Here is a 23836-nt window from a genome sequence, read left to right on the forward strand (position 1 = left end):
CTAGCACAGCCAGCCTCCGAGTGTGTCTGGAGAGGCAGACCACGTGGCCGGCGACTAGGGGAAGAGGACGTGGAACGTCATTCATCTTTAGGAGTGACTCCGTTGAGTCTGTGAAATTACAACATGGAAGAAAAAGATTTAAAATTTTTTGTGTGTGTGCTGGGGATTGAATCCAGGGGCACCTAACCTCTGAGCCACATCCCCAGCCCTTATTATTTAAAGACAGGGCATTGCTGAGTTGCTTAGGGTCTCACTGAGTTGCTGAGGCTGGCCTCGACTTGCAATCCTCCTGCCTCCGTCTCCTGAGTCCCTGGGATTACGGGTGTGTGCCAGTGTGCCCCACTCTGGAATTTAAAAAAAAAAAAAAAAAAAAAAGACACAATAATAACATCAAATGAGCTTTTATAATCTTTTGATAAATCTTATGAGCTCATATTTGAAGTTTAGCAAATTCTTCAGCTTTACTTTAAATGTCTTTTATACAATTAAAAGATGTTTGAATTTAATACTATAGGCACACCATGCTATATGCGTGTGTGTATAGACATATATATATGAAATATTTTAGAAAATAATTTGTCCCTGGTTGCCATGTATATACAATGAGCTCCAATAATATAACAAACCAGGACTTGAATGGTTCAATTAAAAGAAAGTAGAGGGGGCTAAGGATACAGCTCAGTTAGTAGAGTGCTTGCCTTGCATGTACAGGTCCTGGGTTCAATCTCCAGCACCATAAAAAAATTAAAGTATAAACTGGGCACAGTGGTGACACCTGTAATCCCAGGGACTCTGGACTCTGAGGCCAGAGTATTGCAAGTTCAAGGTCAGCCTCAGCAAGACACTGTCTCAAAATATAAAAGGGCTAGGGATGTGGATCAGAGTCAGAGCAACCCTGGGTTCAGTGCCAGTATGTATAAATAAATAAGAAAATATCACCTGGGCGTGGTGGCACACACTTACATTCCCCGTGGCTCAGGAGGCTGAGGCAGGAAGATCACAAGTTTGAGGGCAACTGGGGCTGAAACCCTTTCTCAACATAAGAAGGGCTGGAGATGTACCTCAGTGATAGAGTGACCCTAGGTTCAATCCCCAGTATCAAAAAAGAAGAAAAAGTCTTTTCCATATTGCAATTTTACACAGACTCAATTGACTTTGTATATAAAATGTACCGGGATCAAAATGGTGGATGTGTTATATTTTTTTAGGCCAATCTGTAGATTTGGAGAAAATGGAAAAAATAAAAGTGTGAAATCATAAAGTTACTTCTATGAGAGAGGAGGGGCCGGGGGAGACGAAGCCCGAGGCCAGGCAGCAGCAGACGTGGGAAAGAGGAGGCCGCCCAGGGCCCTTGCTCCCCTCCAGAGCCCAAGCTGGGCCCAGGAGAGGCAGCCCCAGAACCAGAGGGAGGCTTCTGCTCTCTGTGGGTTTGCTGAAGCTGCGGAATACATACGGACAGAAGCATTTGGGCTTCTCGCCGGGCGCTAGTGCTGGGAGCCATTAGCCAAGTAGGTGTGACAATTTCCTTGCCAGTGTACCCCATGTTGCTTAGTGGAAGGACTCGTGGAAATAGGACATTTTGCAGTGACCTTGCTCAAGGACCAGGGCCGATCCGGGTTTAGGGCCTTCCCGGTTTAGGAAGGTTATTCCTGCTGGGAATAGGGCGTATCCTGCTGCCTGAGTTCCCCTTGAGTTCTCACGGGATTCAGACAGTATTTTTGGGAGACAGAAGCCCAGTGGAGGTGTGGATTTGGGCAGAGAACGTGAATTTCCCCAGAACGTGTTTGTAGAAGGCCGGTGTGAGATCAGGAATAAAGAATTGCTGTTTGAATCTACAAAGCTGTGAGTGGCTCGTGATTTGTGCTCAGCCAGACTGCGGCACGCTAGGACGGGCAGGGACGCTGGGGGACGTGGGCTGGCCTTGCTCAGTGCCCACGGAGGCAGCTGGGAGGCTCTCTAGGTGAGTGTCTTGGCAGGGCTTTCCATTGGTGCCTTGGGGGCGGATGCACGGGTTGGACTTTGGTTTTTGATTTAAACACGTGGCACAGTCTGGACTTGGGATGACCATGAGGAAATGGTGGCCTGGTAAGAAAAATGTCCCTCAGCTCAGTGCTGCAGACGCAGGCCCCTGCACACCGAGTGAGGTCCGCGCTGTCAGGTTCCGCAGGCGGGTAGCGCTGTCCAGGTGTCCGGGCAGGTGGCCGCTGGTAAGTTCCTGCTCTTGTCTATCTGCTGCTTCTAGCAAGTCTTTCATGGCAGCCTTGATGCAGGTGTTGAAGAAATGGTGGAAATGACAGGTTTCATCCGTGGACACCTGTGATTTTTTTTCCCCCAGACTTTGACCCGTGTCGTGTTTCAGCCCTGATGTCTCCATTGCTCTTCTAAATAGGTGATGTGTCTGCATTTTTATTTCAGGAATCTTTCGAAGAAATACCAACCTAAGAAGAATTCGAAGGAGGAGGAAGAGTACAAGTATGTCGGCTGATGACAGTTGGCGGCATTTAGACAGCAGAGGGGACACACGTCCATGAGACCAAGCCGACTCCATCCTCCTGTTTGAGTCTGTTTTTAAATTGGGGAGAACGATGAGAACATTTTCCAGCTAACTTTATTTTACACTGAGCCACCAGAACTGGCTCGTCCAGATTGTTTCAGTTCAAGCAACGAGGACGAGTTTTGGGGCATAGTCTAAGCACTTGCAGGAAGTATGGGCCACATACATCCTGGAGCTGGGTTTGGGTTTGTGCTATCAGGACTTCCTGTCAGCTGGTCAAGCCTCCCAGAAACCTGGCCCTCTCAGTCCCAGTGGAGGCTCCCCCACCCCCAGGACTAGGCGTTGCACCCAGGTGCCTACTCACTGAGCGTCATCCTCAGCGTCTTTATCTTGAGACAGAGCCTTGCTCAGTTGCTCGGGGCCTGACTTAGTTGCTGGGGCTGGCCTTGAACTTGTGACCCTCTGTCTCAGCCTCTGGAGCTGCTGGCATTGTAGGTGTCACCCCCGCGCCCAGCTCAGCCAAGCTGTGGACAGACGGAAGGCACTACCTCTGATTCTGACCTAAGCATCCGTCATGTCCGTGCGGTGTCCGTGCAGCATTCTGGGCACTGTGTCCACAGTGAGCCTTAACCAACAGCCCTGGCCCCACACAGGGCAGCGGGTCTCACAGATCGAGTGTCTGGTGCTAATTAATTCTGAGCCGTTTTGGTGAGAGCCGCTGATGTGTAATAAATCATGGAGCTCCTCTGGGAGGTCGATGTCAATTAACCTGACGTTAATTACCGTCTCCCCTGCGTGAAGCAGCGGGAGACCGAGTGGCCCTGTGTGAGGAGCCCTACTCTGTCCCCTAGGTACACGTCATGCAAGGCCTTTCTTTCCACCCTGAACGAGATGAACGACTACGCGGGGCAGCACGAGGTCATCTCGGAGAACATGACGTCGCAGATCACCGTGGACCTGGCGCGCTTCGTGCAGGAGCTGAAGCAGGAGAGGAAATCGGTAACGCGCCTTCATTCACCTCCCCCTACAGGGCGAGCCAGAGGCCATGGGAATGTCCCTGGAGGACTTAGAACCAGATAGAGACATGAAGTGGTCAGTTGGAAATGGCACCTTTGAGAATCGTGTGGACAGCACGGATCCTGTTCCTAAAAAATGCCTCTGGGTCTCATGTACAGTTCCAAAGGCCCCGCAGATGCTGGGAAGCCCACGCGAAGGCCCGGGAGCGTGGGCCCTTTGAGGAATTAAGGGGGAGTGATGTCATATGGGGAGTAAACGGTGTTAGAACAAGGGCTTCAATAAGAAGAAACAAACCGGCGACAAAAATGCTTACAAGGCCGGGCGCGGTGGCCATGCCTGTCATCCCAGCAGCTCGGAGGCTGAGGCAGGAGGATCACGAGTTCAAAGCCAGCCTCAGCAATTGAGGGAGGCCCTAAGCAACTCAGTGAGACCCTGTCTCTAAATGAGATATTAAAAGGCTGGGGATGGGCTCAGCAGTTAGGCGCTCCTGGTTCAATCCCCGGTACTCCTAAAAATGTTTAAAAATGTTTATAAGGAGGTCAAAACCCAGAAAGATGTCCTCTGCTGCCACCTGCTTCCCCCAGTTGTTGACATGGTTCCTCTGGCCCCTCGACGGCCTTCCTGTGGGTTTGTTGTGGACCTGAGGGGAAATGTACATTTGAAGGACACTCACAGTCATGCACACTCACAGTCATGCACACTCACAGTCGTGCACACTCACAGTCATGCACACTCACAGTCGTGCACACTCACAGTTATGCTTTTGCCTTCGGATCCTTTGTTTGTGGTGCTGAGGACGAAGCCAGGCCTCAGGCGTGGAGGCCGCACTGCCACAGAGCCACAGCCCTGCGCTGAGAGTCCCTTGATGCCATCGCCCTTGTCATTCCACTTCAAGTGCTTGTAAAGTGCAGAGTGACTTCCTATTAGTAATAAAGTCCCACAGCGGGCCACTCGTGTGCTTTTTAGTATAATCTGAGTCTAGGGTAGTTCTCTGAGTGCTGTGGAGGCCCCCAACCAACAAGGTTGGCTCCTCCTGGAATGGAGGACTCACTAAATGATAATGACAGGAATATTGCTTAATTGCAATTGTGATAGTTGCTAGAAAGTGAGGAGACAGGTGCAGAGATGCATGCAGTGGGAATCCCCGGCACGCTCACGACTGGGGGTCCTGGAGAGCCGACAGTTAAGGCCTTAAGAGGAGACATGACAGCGAGTAGGATTTGCCTGGGTTCAGCCTTCCACAGGGAAAGCCAGTGCAAAGGCCCTGGGACAGCTGAGTGTATAAACGGGTGAATTATAGACATGCAGCACAGGCCTGAGGGTAGGCTCAGACCTTCCTTTAAAATCACCTGTTGGTCTGAAAGACAAGGCCCATGGAGAATTCTTACTTATTCCTGTTTGAGCAGCGGCTGCTACTGTCTGGAGACGTGTCTGATTGACTAGAGAGGGAGCTGGGGTGTGGCTGCTTCAACCTGGGGAGCAGAGGCCCGGGATGCCGCTGGACGTCCTGGACACAGGACAGCCCTTCCCCATGGAACCTCCGGGCCCCAAACCGCCCCAAACCTCCGTGTGCGGAGACAGAACCCCTGCAGTGGACCTGGGTGTGACAGCCTCTGCCGGGCGGTCCATTAAGAACCTATTCTATTTTACACGGTGGAGGGAGCCGGGGGCAGAGCCCCGTGGCTCAGATACCTCACGTACTGATGACATAGGCACCATAGATCTGAACTCAGTACTGGGCTGCTGCCCTGGTCCCTGAACTTCCCCTGACCTTGGAAAGTTCTATCTCCTTCCTGTTTATTGCTGTGATCAATGCTCAGGGCTGACCTTCCCCCATCCTTGTAGCTCAGCATTTTAGCCAACTCCCTAAACAGGACCCAGGCACTTACCTAAGGAGGAAATACCAGGTCCCTTTGTGGAGTGAGTCAGGGGGTGGGAAGCCCCCCTCCCTCCCTGAATTCCCCTGCTCTGACTACATGCCTCCTGGCAGCTCCTGCCCAGGCCTTGTGCTCCTGCCCCAGGGCCTTTGCACTGGCCTTTTGGTCCTTGGAAAGCCTTTCCCCAGATATTTCAGAGCTCACTCCTGACTTCTTCCTCAGGAATGTCACCTTCTCTATTTCTACTCCCTTCTCAGGACCTTCCTCTGCTCTCCTCTCTCCTCTTGGCTTTGGTACTGGGTCAAACCAGGGCTGTGCACGGGCTGAGCGCATGCTCCCAGCACCTGGCAGCTCGGGGGTCCCTGCCGGCTTGTTCTTCTCCCACCCACCCTGGCCTGGGAGCTCGATGGAGCAGGGGTTTTCTTGTCCATTCTTGTGTTCTAAGTACCTGGACAGGGCCTAGTGTGACACTGTGGGATGGAAGAAGTGATGGAGACGTTAAAGAAGCAGCCGGTCTGCGGCAGGAGAGCGCTTGCCTGGCTGAAGTCCTGGGGGTCCCCAGAGGGCAGTCAGCATCCACTTCTCAGTTACAGCTGTTACTACTTGAGGACCCTGTTCCTTTGCCCCGCTGTGACTGGGTTGTCTTATTCACATGTTGTTTGCCCCTTTTTGTGGTCATTTGCATCTGTATTTGGAATTCTGTTCATTTTATAAAATCAAAAGTTACAGGACTAGCCAGGGAATCCCAGCCACCTGGGAGGCTGAGGCAAGAGGATCTCAAGTTCGAGGCCAGCCTCAGCAACTTCTCGAGGCCCTAAGTGCTTTGGTGACCCCCAGCCTTTAAATGAAAAATTAAAAGGGCTGAGGCTGTGGCCCGGTGGCTAAGTGCCCTGGGCTCAGTCCCCAGTACTGCGATGAACAAGCACGTGGGTAAGTGACCCCTCTCCACACCTGCCATCCGGGCACCCTCTTCTGTCCCCACCACAGGGACCTGTCAGTGCCCCACGGCCTCCCTCCTCCTGCAGCAGCGGGCGCACGCTGGTGCCCAGGTCCTGAGTGGTGGGCGAGGGAAGGAGCTGGACTCAGCTCTGGCCAGGGGGTCTACGGTCCTGAGAGCCCCGCCCAGCTCCTGAACACACTGGGGAGGGGCTCCTCGTGTTAGTTTGGAAGGGGGAGCTTTACCCCTGGGAAGGAGCTGGGTGAGCGACCTGGTTGCAGCTTCATGTTTTGCTGTTTTCCTGTTTGAATACTGGGGATTGCCTACCACTGAGCTCCAGCTTCAGTCCTTCTTAATAATTTGAGACAGGGTCTTGCCAACTTGCTGAGGCTGGCCTCGAACAGGTGATCCTCCTGCCTCAGCCTCTGAGTCACGGGGATTGCAAGGGATTGCAGGTGCACCCTGTTGGTGAAGGATTTAAGCAGGGTGTGGATAGCTCACAGGACAGGACTGGGGCATCGTCCCACTGGTCCACATAGATCCCCCCTGCACCACCTCGATTTAAAGCTAGATGAATCCCGCCAATCCCAAGTAAGGCTCGGGAGCCACCAGTGTTAGGACCCCGTGTGGGTTGGGAGGAAGTGAACGTATTTGTCACAGACTGTTTTCCAGAAGCTCCCTCTTTCTTTGCCGTGTTAAAGTCTTTGTGTGGCTGTTTCCATCCTTGGAATCTGAGCTGTAGTTAGGATCGCAGCTGCTTGACCGTCCTCACCAGGGTGCTGGTTGACCATGCTCACTTGGGTGCTGGTTGACTGTGCTCACCAGGCTGCTGGTTGACCATGCTCACCTGGGTGCTGGTTGACCGTGCTCACTTGGGTGCTGGTTGACTGTGCTCACCAGGGTGCTGGTTGGCCGTCCTCACCAGGGTGCTGGTTGACTGTCCTCACTTGGGTGCTGGTTGACTGCTCACCAGGGTGCTGGTTGGCCGTCCTCACCAGGGTGCTGGTTGACCGTCCTCACTTGGGTGCTGGTTGACTGCTCACCAGGGTGCTGGTTGGCCGTCCTCACCAGGGTGCTGGTTGACCGTGCTCACTTGGGTGCTGGTTGACTGCTCACCAGGGTGCTGGTTGGCCGTCCTCACCAGGGTGCTGGTTGACCGTGCTCACCAGGGTGCTGGTTGACTGTGCTCATCAGGGTGCTGGTTGACTGTGCTCACTTGGGTGCTGGTTCTCTTATTTTTTCTACTTATTTGTGTAAAGGCTCTCAGTGCTGTGGTTTGGTTTTTTAACCACTAGTGGCTTGATCTACATAAACGGGGCAGGATGAGCCAGTGTCACCCTCTCTGCCCAGCGGGGACACTCCGCGGCTCGCCCCGCCTCCGGTGGTTCCAGTGGGGCTGCCCCGTCTCCTCCATCTCCTGGGTGCTGGGTGTCTTGGATTCTCTGTGGTGCTTTTTCATTTTGTTGCTGAGCCGTCTCTGGGCTTCCCCTGGCCCCTGGGAAGTTTTTCAAACAAATCTCCAAAGATGATTCTATCTGCGGAGGCTAAAGTTAAAATGGAAATAAGTGATCGTAGCTGTCACCTGCGATATCATCAGGCATTTTTTTTTTTAAGTCCCATCATGTTTTGGAAGAAATGAAAGCCATCTCCTCACAGGAGCCGGGCCCTGGTCCCTGGTAGGAGGGGGTCTCTGGTGACTTCATTCCTCCCGCTCCCAAAGCTCTTATTATCTTGTCTCCAGGACAATTCCCCTTTCTGTGGAGCCAGAGGCGCCCTCTGGACAACACTTGCCCACTGTCCAGAGGCGCAGCTCTGCCATTGTTTGCTGGTGAACACCAAGTGCATCTGCGGCGCAGCCGCTCCACGTCGCTCTTCCCCAGGAGGCAGAGGGGCTGGCACAGAGGACTGGGGGTGCAGGCCGCCGCAGGGCGGGCTCTGCTTGGAGGGACGTGGTCCGGGGGCCATGCTGCCCAGGAAGGCCCGTGGGGTTTGGCTTTTCTGTTGTTGTTTTGGGGTTTTATTTTTATTTATTATTTTTTTGTGATATTTTTAGTCTCCAAGTTAGAAAATCTAAAAAACGGCTGGGGATGTGGCTCCGTGGTTCAGCGCCCCTGGGCTCAATCCCTGGTACCAAAAATAAATAAAAAATAAAAATAAGAGTTGCCGTGGAGACAAAGCAGAGCTCTGAAGCGTCCCTGGGCTCCTTCCTCTTGGTGCACCTGTCTTTGAATCTCCAGTGAGACCTTTTGGGAAAGATGGTTCCCGTCAGCAAACCTCAGGACCCTGTGGTCCTGCTTGGGAGTGGGAACCGCTTGTTACCAAAGGCTCAGTCCTCGTCCCAACCCCGATCCAAGAGCAACGACACAGTTTGGAGAAAGGGGAAAAGCAGGTTTATGGCTCTCCTAGCAAAAGAGAAACAGGGACTCCTGTCCCCAAGCTGGGGTTCCGCCCAGCAGGGACCAGGGCTTTGAGGAGGTGATTCAAGGCTGCCTTCTGTGCTCGCTGTGGAGTTGAGTTGTAATTCCCTGGTTGATTTGGGAAAGGGCCATTTCTGAGATCTGGTGCCGTCCCCAAAGTCTGACTTGGTTCGTGTGGTGGCTGTGTGCCCCAGGCCCCGTCGTAACTCTGTCTAGGATGGGGAAGAACGGTGACCCCGTGTCCCCTGAGATTAGGGAGGGGGGGAGGTTGGGGAGGAGCAGGGGGAGAAGAAGAGAAAGAAAGAAAGATGTCCTTATTAGAAGTGAGTCGCAGCCGCAGAGCACAAGGGCCGCGTTCAGAGCGTAAAGTGGACCAGGGCCACAAGTTCTCTCGACAGGGGGACAAAGCCACCAGGCCAGGGCCAGGAAGGTACCTCACTGCAAGGGCCGACTTTGACCCCAGGTGACTTCTGCCAGGGACCCTTCCACCCCTGCTGGCGACTGGCCGCCTTCCCCGGGACCTCCTTCCTCTTTCCTCCCTGCTTTGGGTGCTTCCCCCTTCCCCTGCCCTGAGTGCTGCTTCTTGTTCCTTCCACAGCCTTTTCCTTGCTGGGTTTGATCCCCAGCTTTAGACTCCTCCGCTTTTCGGTTTTATTCCTGGGTCCATTGTGAGAGCTGAATAGTGAAGTCCCAAGGGCTCCTCTTGGGCTGGAAGAGACGGAGCAGGGAAACCTGGCCTCCCCAGAGAGCCCGGTTCCGTCCCCTGTAAAGGAGAACTGTTCTTCACGGTCTGGGCTCCGGCTCCCCTGCAGCCTTCCCAGGCCTTCCCCAGGTCAGCCGTCCTCGTGGCTCCGCCCAGTTGCAGGTGTGGGTAAGCTCAGAGCTCTGCGGACGCGCCTAGGAGACCTCTTGGTAGGTGAAGGTCATTCCTTCACCTACAGTCTCCACTGCACACCTGCCACCCAGCACTGGTGACTCTACATGGTCCCTGGCTCTGACCCTTCCCTACCCCCAGATCCGCTCACCCACATTAGACTGTCCACGGGGGAGTCTCGCAGAAATTCCACTCTTAGACCAAACTAGCGCTGTGCGTCTGGCCCTCCCCACCCCCACCCGATTTCTTTGGTCTTCCTCTCCAAAAGCCCAGACCCCAAGCCTGGAGTCACCTGGACATCTCGGTATCACAGGTCTGGTCCCACCCCCAGGAAATTCTGCTGGGTTGGCTGAAGGGCCTGGGGGTGTGGCTCAGTGGCAGGGGCTTGCTCAGCATTTGCAAGATCCTGAGGTCATCCCCAGCCTGCAAATCCAGTCAGTCAATCCGTCAGTCAGTGTAGATGGTGAGAGCACCCGTCCACGTAAAGCTTTCACACAAGAGTTTGCCGCAGCCTTCTCGGTGGCCAAAATGGGAACAAACAATGTCCATCCCCTGACGGGCGGACAAGTGAAGTGTGGCATTGGCCCACGGCGGGGTATCATCTGACAACAAAGAGGACTGAGGTCCTGACACTGTGACAACATGGATGGACCTTTAGAGATAATGGAGACACTGAGCCACTCACACGAAATACCCACAACTGACAGATTCACAGACAGGAGCTATAATGGTGGCTTTCTGGGGTTGGGGACGACAGGGTGGGGGTAGAGGGTGACGGCTAAGAGGTTCAGCTTTACTTTTTGGGGTGATGAAAATGTTCTAAAATCAATCGTGGTGGGTCTGTCTAAAACGTTCTAAAAACAATTTAACTGGGTCCGTCACGTGACATGTGAATCACACCTCAGAAGAGCTGAAATGACCAGGTGGCTGCTGTCTCACGGTGGCGTCTTCCCCTCCATCAGGCTGTGCTGGAGTGTTGGAGGGAGCCCGGCGGCTGCTCTCGTTTCCTTTTCCTCTCCAGGTTTTCCAACCTGGAGGCCCGTCCTAGGTGGTCAACATGGACTGGTTTTGGGGTGCTGGGGTCGCACCGCAGGCGTCACTGTTGCTGGGCCAGTGCCCTACCCTGAGTCACAGCCGGCCCCATCCCAGATGTGGAGATGTCCGTATTATCTAAATGCATGAAAGTGTCTTCTCTGTGACCACGTGAGGCCAAGGGCACTGAAGCCGATGTGTTCCCCTTTGCAGAACTTTCACGATGGCCGGAAAGCGCAGCAGCACATGGAGACCTGCTGGAAGCACCTTGAATCCGTAAGTGAAAGCAAACGGCCAAGGCGATCCCTCCCTCCCTCCCTCCCTGGTGCTGGGGGCTGAACCCAGGCCCTTGTGCGTGGAGGCAAGGCTCTACCAACAGAGCTGTATCCCCAGCCCCAAAGCAACTCTTCATGGACTTTTTCTGATTCGAGTTTGATTTAGGCTTGAATCGCTCAGTGAGTAAAAGTGGATAAGTAAACAAAAACACTGAAAAGACGCCTTCACAGACTTTTCTCCTTGGAATTTCATTTAACTTGCTTCCAGAGCCATTACCTCCCGTAAACGTGGAGCCAGAGTGCTCGAGTATCTCTTTTTTCCAGAAGTCGTGGAAAGAGCAGAGATGAGACAGTCTTAACGGAAATAAATGCAGATTTTAAAATGGCTTCTGGAGACCTCGACCTCCAAGAAACCAGTCCAGAGAGCTGGGGCTGGGGCCGGGGGTAAGAGTGTCCCCCTGGGTAACGGGCTCCGTGTCCCGGGCGCAGAGCAAGCGGCGGTTCGAGCGGGACTGCAAGGAGGCGGACCGGGCGCAGCAGTACTTCGAGAAGATGGACGCGGACATCAACGTGACCAAGGCCGACGTGGAGAAGGTGAGGCCCCGCCTGCCCTCGCCCCCGGCGCCCGCCCCACGGCCCCTTTCCCATGAGCCCAGAAGGGCTCAGAGTCGGGCGGTTTCCATCCCGAGGAGCCTCCAGGTGAGGAGGCCAGCAGCTTGTCCAGGGTCCAGGACCCGTGCCGATGGCAGCAGCCCGTCTCATGGCTTTTCAAAGACGGCTTCTGGAGGCCGGGCAGTGCTTCCACCCGCTGGGGGAGCCTGGCTGCTTCCAGGCTGCCTCGAAGCACCACGCCGGCTGCTGCCCCTCCCTGGAGGCCGGGCTGCGCTGCTCCAAGGCCTTTCTCCCCTGGAAGCCCTTTCCCTGTTTCCCAAAGCCTCGACACTATCCGTCTGTTAAACAGCCGGGTTCCCGCAGGACCCTGCTTCCCGGTGGGGAAAGCCATGAGGTTTTGTAGACATCCTTTGCTTTTGCCAGATTAGTTGGAAATGACTTTAGTCGAAAATGGCATGGATTAGAATTTGCCCAATTCTGCCAAATTCCTCGCTTCAAGATACGATGTTTAACCAGGCGGGTGGCACATGCCTGTGATCCCAGCAGCTTGGAGGCTGAGACAGGAGGATTAAAGCCAGCCTCAGCAACAACTCAGTGAGACCTGTCTCTAAATAAAATACAAAATAGGGCTGGGGATGTGACTCAGTGGCAAAGCACCCCTGGGTTCAATCCCCAGTACAAAACCTGCCTCCAACCCCGAAATCTAGAGGGGTGGGGATGAGCACTTGCCTGTCAATCGTGAGGCCCTGAGTACAATTCCCAGCTTCACAAAACGAAGCACAATGAATACTGTATATGTACAATGTACAGAATAATAAAAGCTGGGCATAGTGGCTGTGCAACTGTAATCCTGACAACTCAGGAGGCTGAGGCAGGAGGATTGGAAATTCAAGGCTGGCCTCAAAAGTTTAGTGAAGCCTTAAGTAATGTAGCAAGACCCTATCTCTAAATAAAACTATTTGAAAAGGTCTGAGGAAGTGGCTTAATGGTTGAGTGCCCCTGGTTTCAATCCCCAGTACCAAAAAAGAAGTACAGAAGCCGCACCTACTGGCGCAGGCTCTGTCTTAGGCAGCTGGGCTGCTGCTGTTTGATGGCCCCTCCCGGACATTGCCCTCCTCCTGACCCCCACCCCAGGGCTAAACTCTGTCCTGAACCTGGGCTAAGTCCTTTCCTTGCTCTTCTTCCCAGTTTCTCCACGTGTAGATGTACCACCAGTGAGTAGATTTGTAATCCGTCTCCTTTTCACCTTTATAGAAACCCAATCAGACTTCCCTTAACTTTCTTCCTTTTCCCATTCGTCCCTGTCTGTTTCGCGGGGCAGTAGAATGCAGGACTCCTGGTTAATGTTCCAGCTGGAGTTTGGGGAGGTGATCTTTGTGATTCTGCTGTGGTTTTTCTGCAGACACAGCCCTACTCCCCGGTCCCGACCCCTTGCCTTGGGGGTGTGTCTTCCTCTGCTGCTGGGGAGCACCTCCGTGTCTGGTGGAAGCAGTCCCTTGTCTCCTAGGCTAGAAAGAGGGTGCTCCAAGGTTTTCCCATAAAGAATGATTTTAATAAACCCTTTGTTGGGTTAAAGTATTTTCCCTCTTGGTAAACCAAGAGGTTTGTTTTTTAAGCTTAATTTAGTGCTGAATATCATTAAATATTTTTCTTCTTCCTTTAATTCATTCATGTAGTAAATCACATTAATCAGTTATATTACGTTGAATCAAATTAACATTCCTGGGGCAAACTCAATGAGATTATGATGTATATTTTTAATACATAAGTGGAATTTTAAAAAATACATTACTTAAAGACGTTTTCCTTGAAATTGGTCTATAGTTTTCATGTCTTGTCTGTTCTCCTCTGTTTTTCTTAGGAGTTTAGAGGGTTGCTCTCTCTTTCTTTCTTTTTAGTTGTAGTTGGACACAAAGCTTTTATTTTATTTATTTATTCTTATGTGGTGCTGAGGATCGAACCCAGGGCCTCGCACATGTGAGGCGAGTGCTCCATCGCTGAGCCACAACCCCAGCCCTCTTTTTTTCTGAAATACTAAAGGAAAGATGAAATTATTCCCTCAATGTTTAATGATACTTCTTTGTGAGAAAGTTCCTAACTACTGATTTAATTTTTTATTCTCTACTTTTTGTTCCAGACCTGTGGGTTGGTATTTTCACAATACTATATCCATCTCAACATAAAATTCCAATTTATTGGCAATCAGTTTTCAACTTAATGTGCAGGGTCCACACACACTGGGAGTTCTGGCCCTCTGTGGTCCCGCCATTTCCAGAACAGGGCTGGGATGGAGCCCAGTGGGGAGCACGTGCTTAGCAAGCCTGAGGTCCTGGGTTCCATCCTCAGCGCCAACAGTTTTTTCCCAGGTCCTCCCCCCAACCCCCACCCGCCTTTCAGGTCAGATCCAAGGCAGATAACCAAGTGCCATTGCTGGATCCAAAGGCAGTTTTAGGGTTTTTATCTTTAATATTTATTTATTTATTAGTTGTAGTTGGACACAATATCTTTATTTTTTTATTTTTATGTGGTGCTGAGGATCAGACCCAGGGCCTCGCACGTGCAAGGCGAGTGCTCTACCACTGAGCCACAACCCCAGCCCCAGTTTTAGGATTTTTGATGCGTACTGACAGATGGAGTTGCTATCCTCAGTTACTTGAATATTTCCAAAGATGTGGGTTTTTTCTACATCGAGAGCATCATTTTGCTATTTTTACGAGTAGCACTTACCTCCTCCCCACGGAGGCGACAGATTAGTTCATCTCCGCATCGATGGCACACACAGGAGCGGATGGAGCAGTCTGTAAACACTGACGTTTTAAAGTGATTTTGCTTTCTGTCTTGAAACACAGTAATTTCCCAAATCGGGCAACAGTGTGACTGTCGCATCTGTGTTTTCCTTCATTGCTTAGGAAGCTTATGTCAGTGTCAGGCCAAACAGAGACGGTGTTTCAGTTCGTATCCTCGGTTCCTGTGATTTCTGATGGCCTTAGAATCAGACACAAATGTCTCCTTGGGTTTCCACAAGTGACTGAATTATGTCATTGTGCAGGGCATGGCTGTCCTCCTCCTCCTGCAGTCAGCCATGCGGTGCTGAGGATGGTGGTCAGCACTGGGGGATGGTGGTCAGCGCTGGGGGACGGTGGTCAGCACTGGGGGACGGTGGCCAGCGCTGGGGGACGGTGGTCAGTACTGCTGAACTGTTGCCTCCTGTGATTTTATGTGCAGAGTACGCCCTGTGTGTGTGCTATTTCAGATCCGGGTATGTGCTGATTTTTCTTCTTTTTGAAGAGGTGAGCGTCCCTCGTGTGGACCCGCAGGGCATAAGCACTATGTCCAAACCACCCACTGAGCCCGCATCCACCCCATGGCATGGGCTGCTTTCCTTCTGGGTTGGGTGCCAGTGTGGCCAGACGAGCAGTGTTCTCTTGCCAGATCTTATCTCTGGGCACGAGTCCATATCTGGGTATCCTGAGGATGCCATGTTCCTTAGAGGAACAGTAAGGGAGGGAAAAAGCCTAAATTAGGGGTTTTATTGTCAATAAAAACTTAGGGAACAGTGAATCCCTTTTTCTTTGCCACGATGCCACTGATAGAGTTTTGAGTCTGAAGACTGACTTCAAAGGACTTGAGAATTTGGAGTTAGTTAATCTGGGTTTGCGAAGGAACCAATACGTGTTGGAACAGGTCATCTTGTGGCTCAAGACCCAGGCGCTGAACCTGAAGATAAAAACAGACGCTTCACCCCCACCCCACCGCACCCTGATAACCAGATGGGAAAGAAAGTCCTTGCTACCCAGTTTGTGATGCTGATAAGTCAAAGGATTGATTACCAGAAACATGGAAAAATAAACCGTGCCTGTTCTTACTCAAATATGTCTCCCGTAAACAATTAAAACACTGTAAGCTAAAGCATTCTTTGCCATGCCAGGCCCTGCTAGAGGTGAATACTCTCGCCCCTTGGTGTGTGACCTTCTGACTCTCCCTCCGTCCCCGAGGGGTCAAACCCAGGGGCACTGAACCACGACCCCAGCCCTTTTTATTTTTATTTTGAGGCAGGGTCTCACTCGGTTACCAAGGCTGGCTGTAAACTTGCAATCCTCCTGGTTTGGCCTTCTGAGTCACTGGAATTACAGGCAGGTGCCACCCTGCCTGGCTCCTTTTTTTTTTTTTTTTTATGAAATTCTTATGAATCATGACTTATTGATCTGATTGTCTTTTGTGTGTGGTGCTGGGATTGAATCCAGGACCTCCCATGTGCTGGGCAGGCGTTCTACCTCTGAGCTCCATCCCCGACCCTAATTCTTACTTGATGGAATTCCTAAGTGGTCAGGCGTTGGGTCATGGTCAGCCCCTCACTGTAATGCTGTCTGCTGGCAAGGGATGGGGGTGGCAAACATGCCAACTTAGGAGCACACAATTCTGTGGGTGTGTTTAAATGTTTTATTCATTTTTTTACTTTCTCATATTTTTATGGGATGATCACACAATTCTTTCCTTTAAAGAACTTGCCTCTTATTTTCTCCTAATGCTTAGTTTGCCGTGTGGGAACTTTCCTGTTTGCCCCTTTCACAACTCCTGAGTGGCATCTGGTGACAGGGACTTTGAGGTCAGGGTTTGTCCTTCACTCTGCTTGAGGCGTGCCGGTCAAGCGGGGAGGAGAGGCAGCCCCTGGTGTGCGTGTTCTGACGGTGCCGCAGCTGGCTAGTTGGGATGAGAAAGGAAAAGGTTATCAAAATGAATGGAATGTGAACTAATATTTCTGAACAGAGAGAACAGTGTTTTCTAAACGCATGCATTGAACTGGGTTCATCCACGACGGGCAATGAATGACCCTTTCTCCGATTTGCCCTGCCTTGTGACTGCTGCTCTTACATAATTTCTAAAAGCAAAATAGGATATTGTCTAACAGAAAGTGCAGCGAGTGCGTGGTGACGGACAGCTGCAGACGTTGTTCGTTGACTTCAAGTTGTGTTTTCTGAAACTCCCAAGTCCGTTTCTTCCTCTTCTGGTAGCTTCGGTTTTACTTGAAGTGTGTGGTTCCTCTACGGCAGGAATCGCAACATATGGCCAATTTTGGCCACGAAAAGTTCATGTGGGCTTCTCGACTGGGATTCATGTGATCCTGAGAGTGAACTAGCCAGGAGAATTCTCTCTACGATGTGAGAGGTCACCTTTTTTATTTTTCCTGGCTTAACCTTGACTTTTTGTTATATAAACCAATTTGAGGAAATGTTTTAAAAGTTACATTAAAACCCTGACCATGAGCACAGACGAGTGTATCAATTTCCCTGGGAGTGGACATCCTGTTTTGTGTGATATTAGGACTTGTTGGAGTCCTTGTTCTGACCATTGTTAGATTTGAGGTTCTCTGTAGGGTTCCCTGTTGGGAAGTAGAATGATAGTCCCCAGTCCCCGGGGGTAAGGGTAGAATTCTGAGAGGAAAAGGTGAGGTCTCAGACTTTTTTGTTTGGGTTTGGTTTTGGTGCTGGAGGTGGAACTGAGGGTCTCTCACAGGCTGATACACAGTGGGCCACGGAGTTACACCCCAGCCCCATAATCAGGATAAGATGTACAGGTACTTTTCTATGTGTGATGGATTATTTAATCGAATACTTTTAAAGAGAAAAATAAAGGATGCAGAATCTATGCCAGTGTGAGGCAAGAAAGATGGCCTCTGGTTTGAGGGATTGCTGGCGGTCAGATAATCATCTCAGGACAGATGGGTGCAGTACTTAGGAGGTTCCCTTCCCTCGGGACCAGCTTCGGGGACTGAAGCCCAGGCAGGAAGAGCGGGAGCCAGCTGAACAGCACAGTGTTAAATTTTTTTACCATTTGGGGAAACGGTCTCCAGCAAGATGTCTACTCCAGTCCTTGTACGTATATGGAATTGTACTGTTGAATTTCGTGTTGTTGGCCTGCTGTAACTGCTAGGTTGACATCTTTATTGAACATGGGAATATCTTTAGTGCTTCCCCCAAATTTCTGTTTTATATAAAATGTCTGACTAATTCTGAAGGGATTTGCTCACTGTAACAATTTAGAAAACAAAAGAGGAAGTGGTTCGGATGAACGCAGGAAATACGTTTTGCAACCACAGCAGCTTAATCTTTGAAAGTTAAAAAGTTAAAAGTGCTTTTCATTTACAACAAGTGAAAAGTGGTTAGAATTAAGAAGAGAATATTTAAAAAAAAAAGGGATATCGTTGCTCTCACTATTTTTTTTTTTTTTTGTAAGTGGAGCAACGTTGAATTCAAGAGCCTCTAGAAAAGACACTGTTGTTTGTTTATCCCGTGAACAGTCGCATCTGTGGAGAGGATGTTTCCTCCTGAAAGCTCGGTTGTAACAAGCTTGTCAGTCAGCGTGCAGAGGTACCAAGGCCGCAGAGGGAGACCATAAGTCACCCTCAAGCCTCCCTCGAGGGTGGGAGTGAGGTCTCCGTGTGGGTCTCTGTGTGTGGCTTGAGCTCTGAGCCCTCACGTCCTGTCCCCAGCTGGTGTGAGGCTGTCTACGGTGACTCATTTGGTAAAGTCTCTCACTTTTCTCTGACAGCAAGTGGTCTGGGCTGGCCACCAGCTTATTCCCATCCTAGTTACCCCATAGGAGTGGGATTGAGCCTGGTTCCTCCCCCTAGGAATGGTGCCACCTGAGGTCCTTGACCCATCTCTGAGCCCGTTTCCCAGTCCCTCATCTGGGAACATGGCCGGCACCCAAGGCCCGAGGTTTCAGGGTACATGAGGTGTGTAGGGGGTAGACTGCTTTTGGGCTGCAGGTCCTTGTCGACCATGTTCTCACCATCTGTATTTTGGGTTCTTCTTGGACTACTTCCGGCTTCTCTGTCCTTGTTTTTCCCCTTTGACCTACTGGTAATCAGTCGAGGACATTTGGGGACATTCTAGGCCTTCAACGTTTTGTGAGGACCCCGGTCAGCAAGCAGTGACGAGATGGGGAGATGGGGAACGCTGAGTCACCTGGGGAAAATCCCGTGTCCCCTGCAAATCAGGTGGTGAATGTGACCTGAGCAATCGCAGTTAAAGAGATCACCAAGCCGGTGGCACACACCCGTCATCCCCGCAGATGGCAAGTCCCAGGCCAGCCGGGCAGCTTAGCAAGGCCCTATCTGACGGTGCACTTCACGAAGGGCTGGGATTGGCTCCCGGGGAGAACGCTTCCCTGGGCTCAGTCTCCAGCGCTGGAAAAAATATCATTTTTTTTAATGAAGTGCATCATAGATGAAATCGCTGGGTTCTAGGCCCAGGAAACACCCAGTGGCACAAAGTGGCTCGTGGATCTCATCCCACACAGTCTGTGTGCATGAAGGACGGTGGAAGAAGCCCTGGGGGAACTGGGACTTGAACGTGAAGGACAAGTGAAAGTGGAGAAGGTGGAACAGAGAGCGGGCAGCTGGCGGAGGGGGGTCCTCCCAGGGCCGAGGGAGGTGGACAGCGGGGACCTCCCGCAGGTCCAACGGGGCCTGGTGGGTCTACCTGCAGAGGTGCGATGGAGCCCTTGTGAAGGGTATCCGAAGCCCAACGGCAGGATGATTGACCTGGATGAAGCGCCTGTTCCTCAGAAAGCACACTGGCTCCGGGCCCTCTGTTTCCCACAGGTGTGAGCTCTCCTCCGTGTTCTTGTATCCCTTTATCCACACCAAGGGCGAGGGTATGGAATGTTTGATCACGTTCCCTAACGTGGCCCCTCTGCATGTGGCAGAAATGTTTCTGTGCCTCAGGTTCGTTGCTCTTCCATTTCCCACAGGGCTTTACTGCTGGTTCTGCTCCACGAGCTGCTACCAGCCCTGCTCTTGCCTGTAGAACCAGGCGGGTGACAGCCATTGGTGAGCTAGACACAGGGAAAGTGGCGGATTGGCTTAATAAGGGACAGTAATCAGCACTCACCTCAGGTCAGACTCCAGTAAGGAGAAGTGAGTGCTGAGCTGGATGAGGAGACCCAGGTTGGCTCTCAAGGGGTTAACTGTCCACCATCTGTCCACACAGTGGCAGATGGCCGTGTGATAATGCAGGGCCAGGGTACTTCCGGCATTATTACTCCTTTGTGAGTTAAGTTTCCTTCTTGAGTGAGAGTCTTAAATTTTTTTTTTTTTTTACATGAAGTATGGTGAGTGGTAAATTGTATTCACTGTGGGAACTCACTTTGTTTTTATGCTAATGAGATAGTTTAGCTAGGTATCACATTCTAGGCTGACAATTATTTTCTCTAAGCATTTTGAAAATTATAATTTCATTGTCTTCCATTGTCAGTTGTCCCTCTTGGGAAGTTGGCTGTCCACTTAATTGCACTCCGTGGTGAACATTGGACTTTGTTCTTTTAATATGAAGCACTTATATTTGCCTTTGATGTTCTGTGGCATCGCAGTGGCATTTGAAAGTACAGACTTTTTGTTTTTAATTTACTCTGCTTAGGATTCCTTGAGTTTGTATTCTTCTCATAAGTATAGGAAAATTTCAAAACATTTTAACTCTCCAAAATTACTCTCAATTTTATTTTCTCAAATTGTTCGTTCCGAGATCCGTATTAGATGGTTATGAAACTTCTCGTGTTGTTTTCTCAACTTATCTATTGAGTTTTTACATGTCGACTGCTGAGCCAGGCACGGCAATATACACCTGTAACCCCAGCTATTGAGAAGGCCAAGGCAGGAGGGTCGCTTGAGCCCAGGAGTTGGAGGCTGACCTGGGCAACACAGAGACTCTTGTCTCAAATTGTTTTTCCAACAACTATGTTTTTTTTTTTTTTTTTTTAGTTCTCTCAGTCTCAACTTCCCCTTCTTCTTCTTTTTTTTTTTTTTTAAGAGAGAGAGAGAGAGAGAGAGAATTTTTTTTTCTTTAATATTTATTTTTTAGTTCTTGGCGGACACAACACCTTTGTTTGTATGTGGTGCTGAGGATCGAACCCGGGCCGCACGCATGCCAGGCGAGCGCACTACCACTTGAGCCACATCCCCAGCCTGCAACAACTATGTTTTTCATTTCTAGAAGTTTCACTGATTTTAGATATGCCCAATCTTTATAACATCTTATTTTCTTATTTCTCTTGGGTCTTTTATTTTGTCAATTTTTTAAATGTTCTTGTTTTGTGAACCCTTCTATGCTGTCCTGTTGGTTCAGATTCTCCTGGTGATGGCGTTCTCTCCACTGGGTCAGTACTCCTGGTAATTTATTTTCCTATGCATTATTCTTTTCTTTTCTTTTTTTTTTTTTTTGTACGAGCATATCTTCAACAGGAGATGATATCTTACCTGGGAATCCCATCAAGTTCAGGGTTGTGGAAGTATCCCCTCAGCAAGGTTTTATTTTGTTTCTGCCAGACCACCTGGAACTCATGTATATGCTAATTTCTTGGCATGGACATGCTGGGCCATCTGTGTAGCATGCACAGGCATGAGGCCTTGTGCACAGGAGGACACTTCCCCAACTCCACTCCAGAGCCTGAGACCCAAAAAAGCTAGGAGCTTTGCTAGGCATCCTCCAGCTTAGAGAATCAGATAAAATACACTGAGGATAAACTAGAAGAAGGCTTATACTCCTGCATCCTGGTGTCATTGACAGTACATTACTGAAAAAACGAGTGGGATTTTTAGTATTAAATGTTTTTGAGCCACATCCCCAGCCCTTTTTAAATATTTTATTTAGAGACAGGGCCTTACGGAGTTGCTTAGGGCTTCACCAAGTTGTTGAGGCTGGCTTTGAACTTGTGATTTTCCTGCCTCAGCTTCCTGAGCCATTGGTATTATAGGTGTGCACCACCGTGCCCAGCTTTTTATTTTTTTTATTTTTGAGGTAGGGTCTCACCAAATGGCTGAGGCTGGCCTCAAACTTGGGATCCTCCAGCCACAGCCTCTAGAGTCTCTGGGATCACAGGCATGCGCCGCTGTGCCTGGCTAAACGTGTTTTTGATTAAACATCTACTTGTGACTTGGACACTAAGGGTGAATGGCTGCTAACCTATCACCAGACACCTTCAGAAAGAGAACTATGGCATTTTCATTTTTTTCCCCTGAGTTATATAACACAAATAATCTTCTTGTTGTCCTAAGGAACATATCTTGTCTAGAACTGCATTTACAAAGTGATTTGAGTATTTCTGTTCTTTTACATGATGTCTGGGAATTATATCTATATAATTATATTAACATATAAGTAGTAATGTAATTGCATATTTTATTATTACAAGTATAATTTAATTGTTAATATAATTACATATGTAATTTTATTAACCCCAGCAACAGAGAATGGTGATCATGTGGACATTAAGTTTTAGCCAGAATGGGCTGGGGACATAGCTCTGTTGATAGAGTGCTTGCCTTGCATGCACAAGGCCCCCAGTTCAATGCCCAGCACCACAGGGGGGCGGGGTGGGGAGGCTTCAGCCAGAATATGCAGCCTGTTATCTTGAGCTATTGTTTATGAACCCTTGTGAGTATTATGGTCTGGGGTTATTAAGGAGAGAAGGAGAGGGGGAAAGGTATCAATAACAGACCTATCAGAAGGAGAAACTGGGGCGCAGGTGAGGTCTTGGAGAGTGATTTCCCGGAGCCCCTGCAGGTTTGCCCTTGGAGTCCACCTTGGGGCTATGCCAACCTCAGGAATATCAGCCTAAGCTTTTGCAGCAAGCAAAATTGCCACTCACCTTGAGCACATAGATCTTGAAAGTTCTGCTTTTCAAATTAGGCAACCAGGGTACAGACAGACAGAGGCCTTTTCTTAGCCCTGTTTAGCAAGTGAATGGCCCCTGGGGATTGAGATGCTGGTCTCACTTGCTATCTCTCTCTCTTCTCCTATTTCAGTGATTGCTCCAAAGTATCCTACAATACTGGGATAGAAAGTTGGAAGACTTTAAAAAAAAAGAAAAAAAAAAAAAAAACCAGGAAATTGCTGGAATATTTTAAGCACATTTCTTTGGTTAACTTATTTTGAAGTTTTTCTCTGTTTTGTATTTTAGCTGCCCTTATAATTTATCAAAGACAGACTCATTGTTTTGGCAAGCTCCTGGCCTGGAAGTCTCCAACACAAACTGCCAGCACTCTAGCTGAACAGGAATTTTTAAATGCATTCTTAGTTTTGAACTTGAAAATGTATTCTAGATGTAACAGTTTGCTGGAAATTTAAACAATGCCATTTATCACACAACAACATTGCTCTGAACAAAGAGCTTTTTCTTTCCTGTCTTTATTAGCATCCCTCCTACTATATGAGCTTTTCAAAGCTTCTCTTTTCTTTCTTTTCTTTTTTTTTAACTGAACCACAAAGGCAGCCCAGGCTTCCTTGTGCTTTGACTGTTTCTGGCCTTTAGCTTTAGAATTTGTATCTTTTACCCATCTTTTTGGCAAAGTAAAATCTTCCTTAATCACTCTTTTCAGGAATGATTGTTATTTATTTATCTTTTCGTGGTATTGAGGATCAAACCCAGTGCCTCCCGGGTGCTAGGCAAGCGCTCTACCACCGAGCCCCAGCCCCAGCCCTCTTTTATATTTTTAAATAGGCTACACATGAGCCCATCGTATTATTTAACCAATTAAATTGCTGGCCTTGGTTTCTGATTATTATTTAAAATCATTAATTGTCATAAACCTCGTGATGGTGGGTAGCTTTGGTGCCCACTTAAAGTCATTTCAGTAAGATAAATTCCTAGAAGTAGAATTGCTGGGTCAAAGACTAGGGTAAAATCAGTGTGACTCCTAATCGTTGACAAATCCTGGAGAATCTAGTGTATGCATGAGGGTTTCGGGGGCACAGCCTGTTACCCAGGCTGGTCTCAAACTCCTGGGTGCAGCGATGCTCCCACCTCAGCCTCCCAAGTTGGGGGATCTCAGGGATCGGCCACCTCGCTCAGTATTCAGTTTCACTATTTACACATTCAGTCGATATATAAATGGAGCCAGTCCATATGTGCTTGTTTTGTTATAAGATCAAAAGCCGTGGGCAGCCGTGAACAGCACCCGGGGGCACATCTTTGTGAGCAGACCTGCTGTGTTCCCACGTGAAAGTGAGCAGGTTTCTTTGTGCACCCCTATTCTCTGTTCATGATCCCTGAGACTGAGCCAGCAGTTATTTTTCTCCTTAATATTGTGAACTACTAAAAAAGAGTCATATTGAATTAAACAGGAAATAACTACACATTTTGGCCACGCTAAAAATCTAAAATTAGCTAACTAAGTGGATTACGACCAACTCATTGGGACGGGGTGTCTTGGGCTGCAGTGGGGTTTCTATTCAGCAGCTGCTCCTGTGGCCTTTCAGGCAGTCAGTTTTAATGCCACCTGTGTTAAGAATCACCAAGAAGC

The 23836-nt window shown here is 49.7% G+C and overlaps 1 protein-coding gene across 17 annotated transcripts in view; it reads left to right on the forward strand.

Annotated features, from left to right (window-relative positions):
- The window catches only part of Fnbp1 (formin binding protein 1), a 104542-nt gene that overhangs the window by 47394 nt on the left and 33312 nt on the right, over nucleotides 1-23836 (forward strand). For all 17 annotated transcript variants that reach the window (XM_076845263.1, XM_076845260.1, XM_076845261.1 and 14 more), the window contains exons 3-6: nucleotides 2416-2472; nucleotides 3346-3493; nucleotides 10862-10924; nucleotides 11413-11517. In XM_076845263.1, coding sequence (XP_076701378.1) covers nucleotides 2416-2472; nucleotides 3346-3493; nucleotides 10862-10924; nucleotides 11413-11517 — 373 coding nt within the window. The remainder of the gene's footprint in view (nucleotides 1-2415; nucleotides 2473-3345; nucleotides 3494-10861; nucleotides 10925-11412; nucleotides 11518-23836) is intronic.

The sequence above is a fragment of the Callospermophilus lateralis genome, chromosome 2 (genome assembly GCF_048772815.1).
Source record: "Callospermophilus lateralis isolate mCalLat2 chromosome 2, mCalLat2.hap1, whole genome shotgun sequence".
Classification (NCBI taxonomy): domain Eukaryota; kingdom Metazoa; phylum Chordata; class Mammalia; order Rodentia; family Sciuridae; genus Callospermophilus; species Callospermophilus lateralis.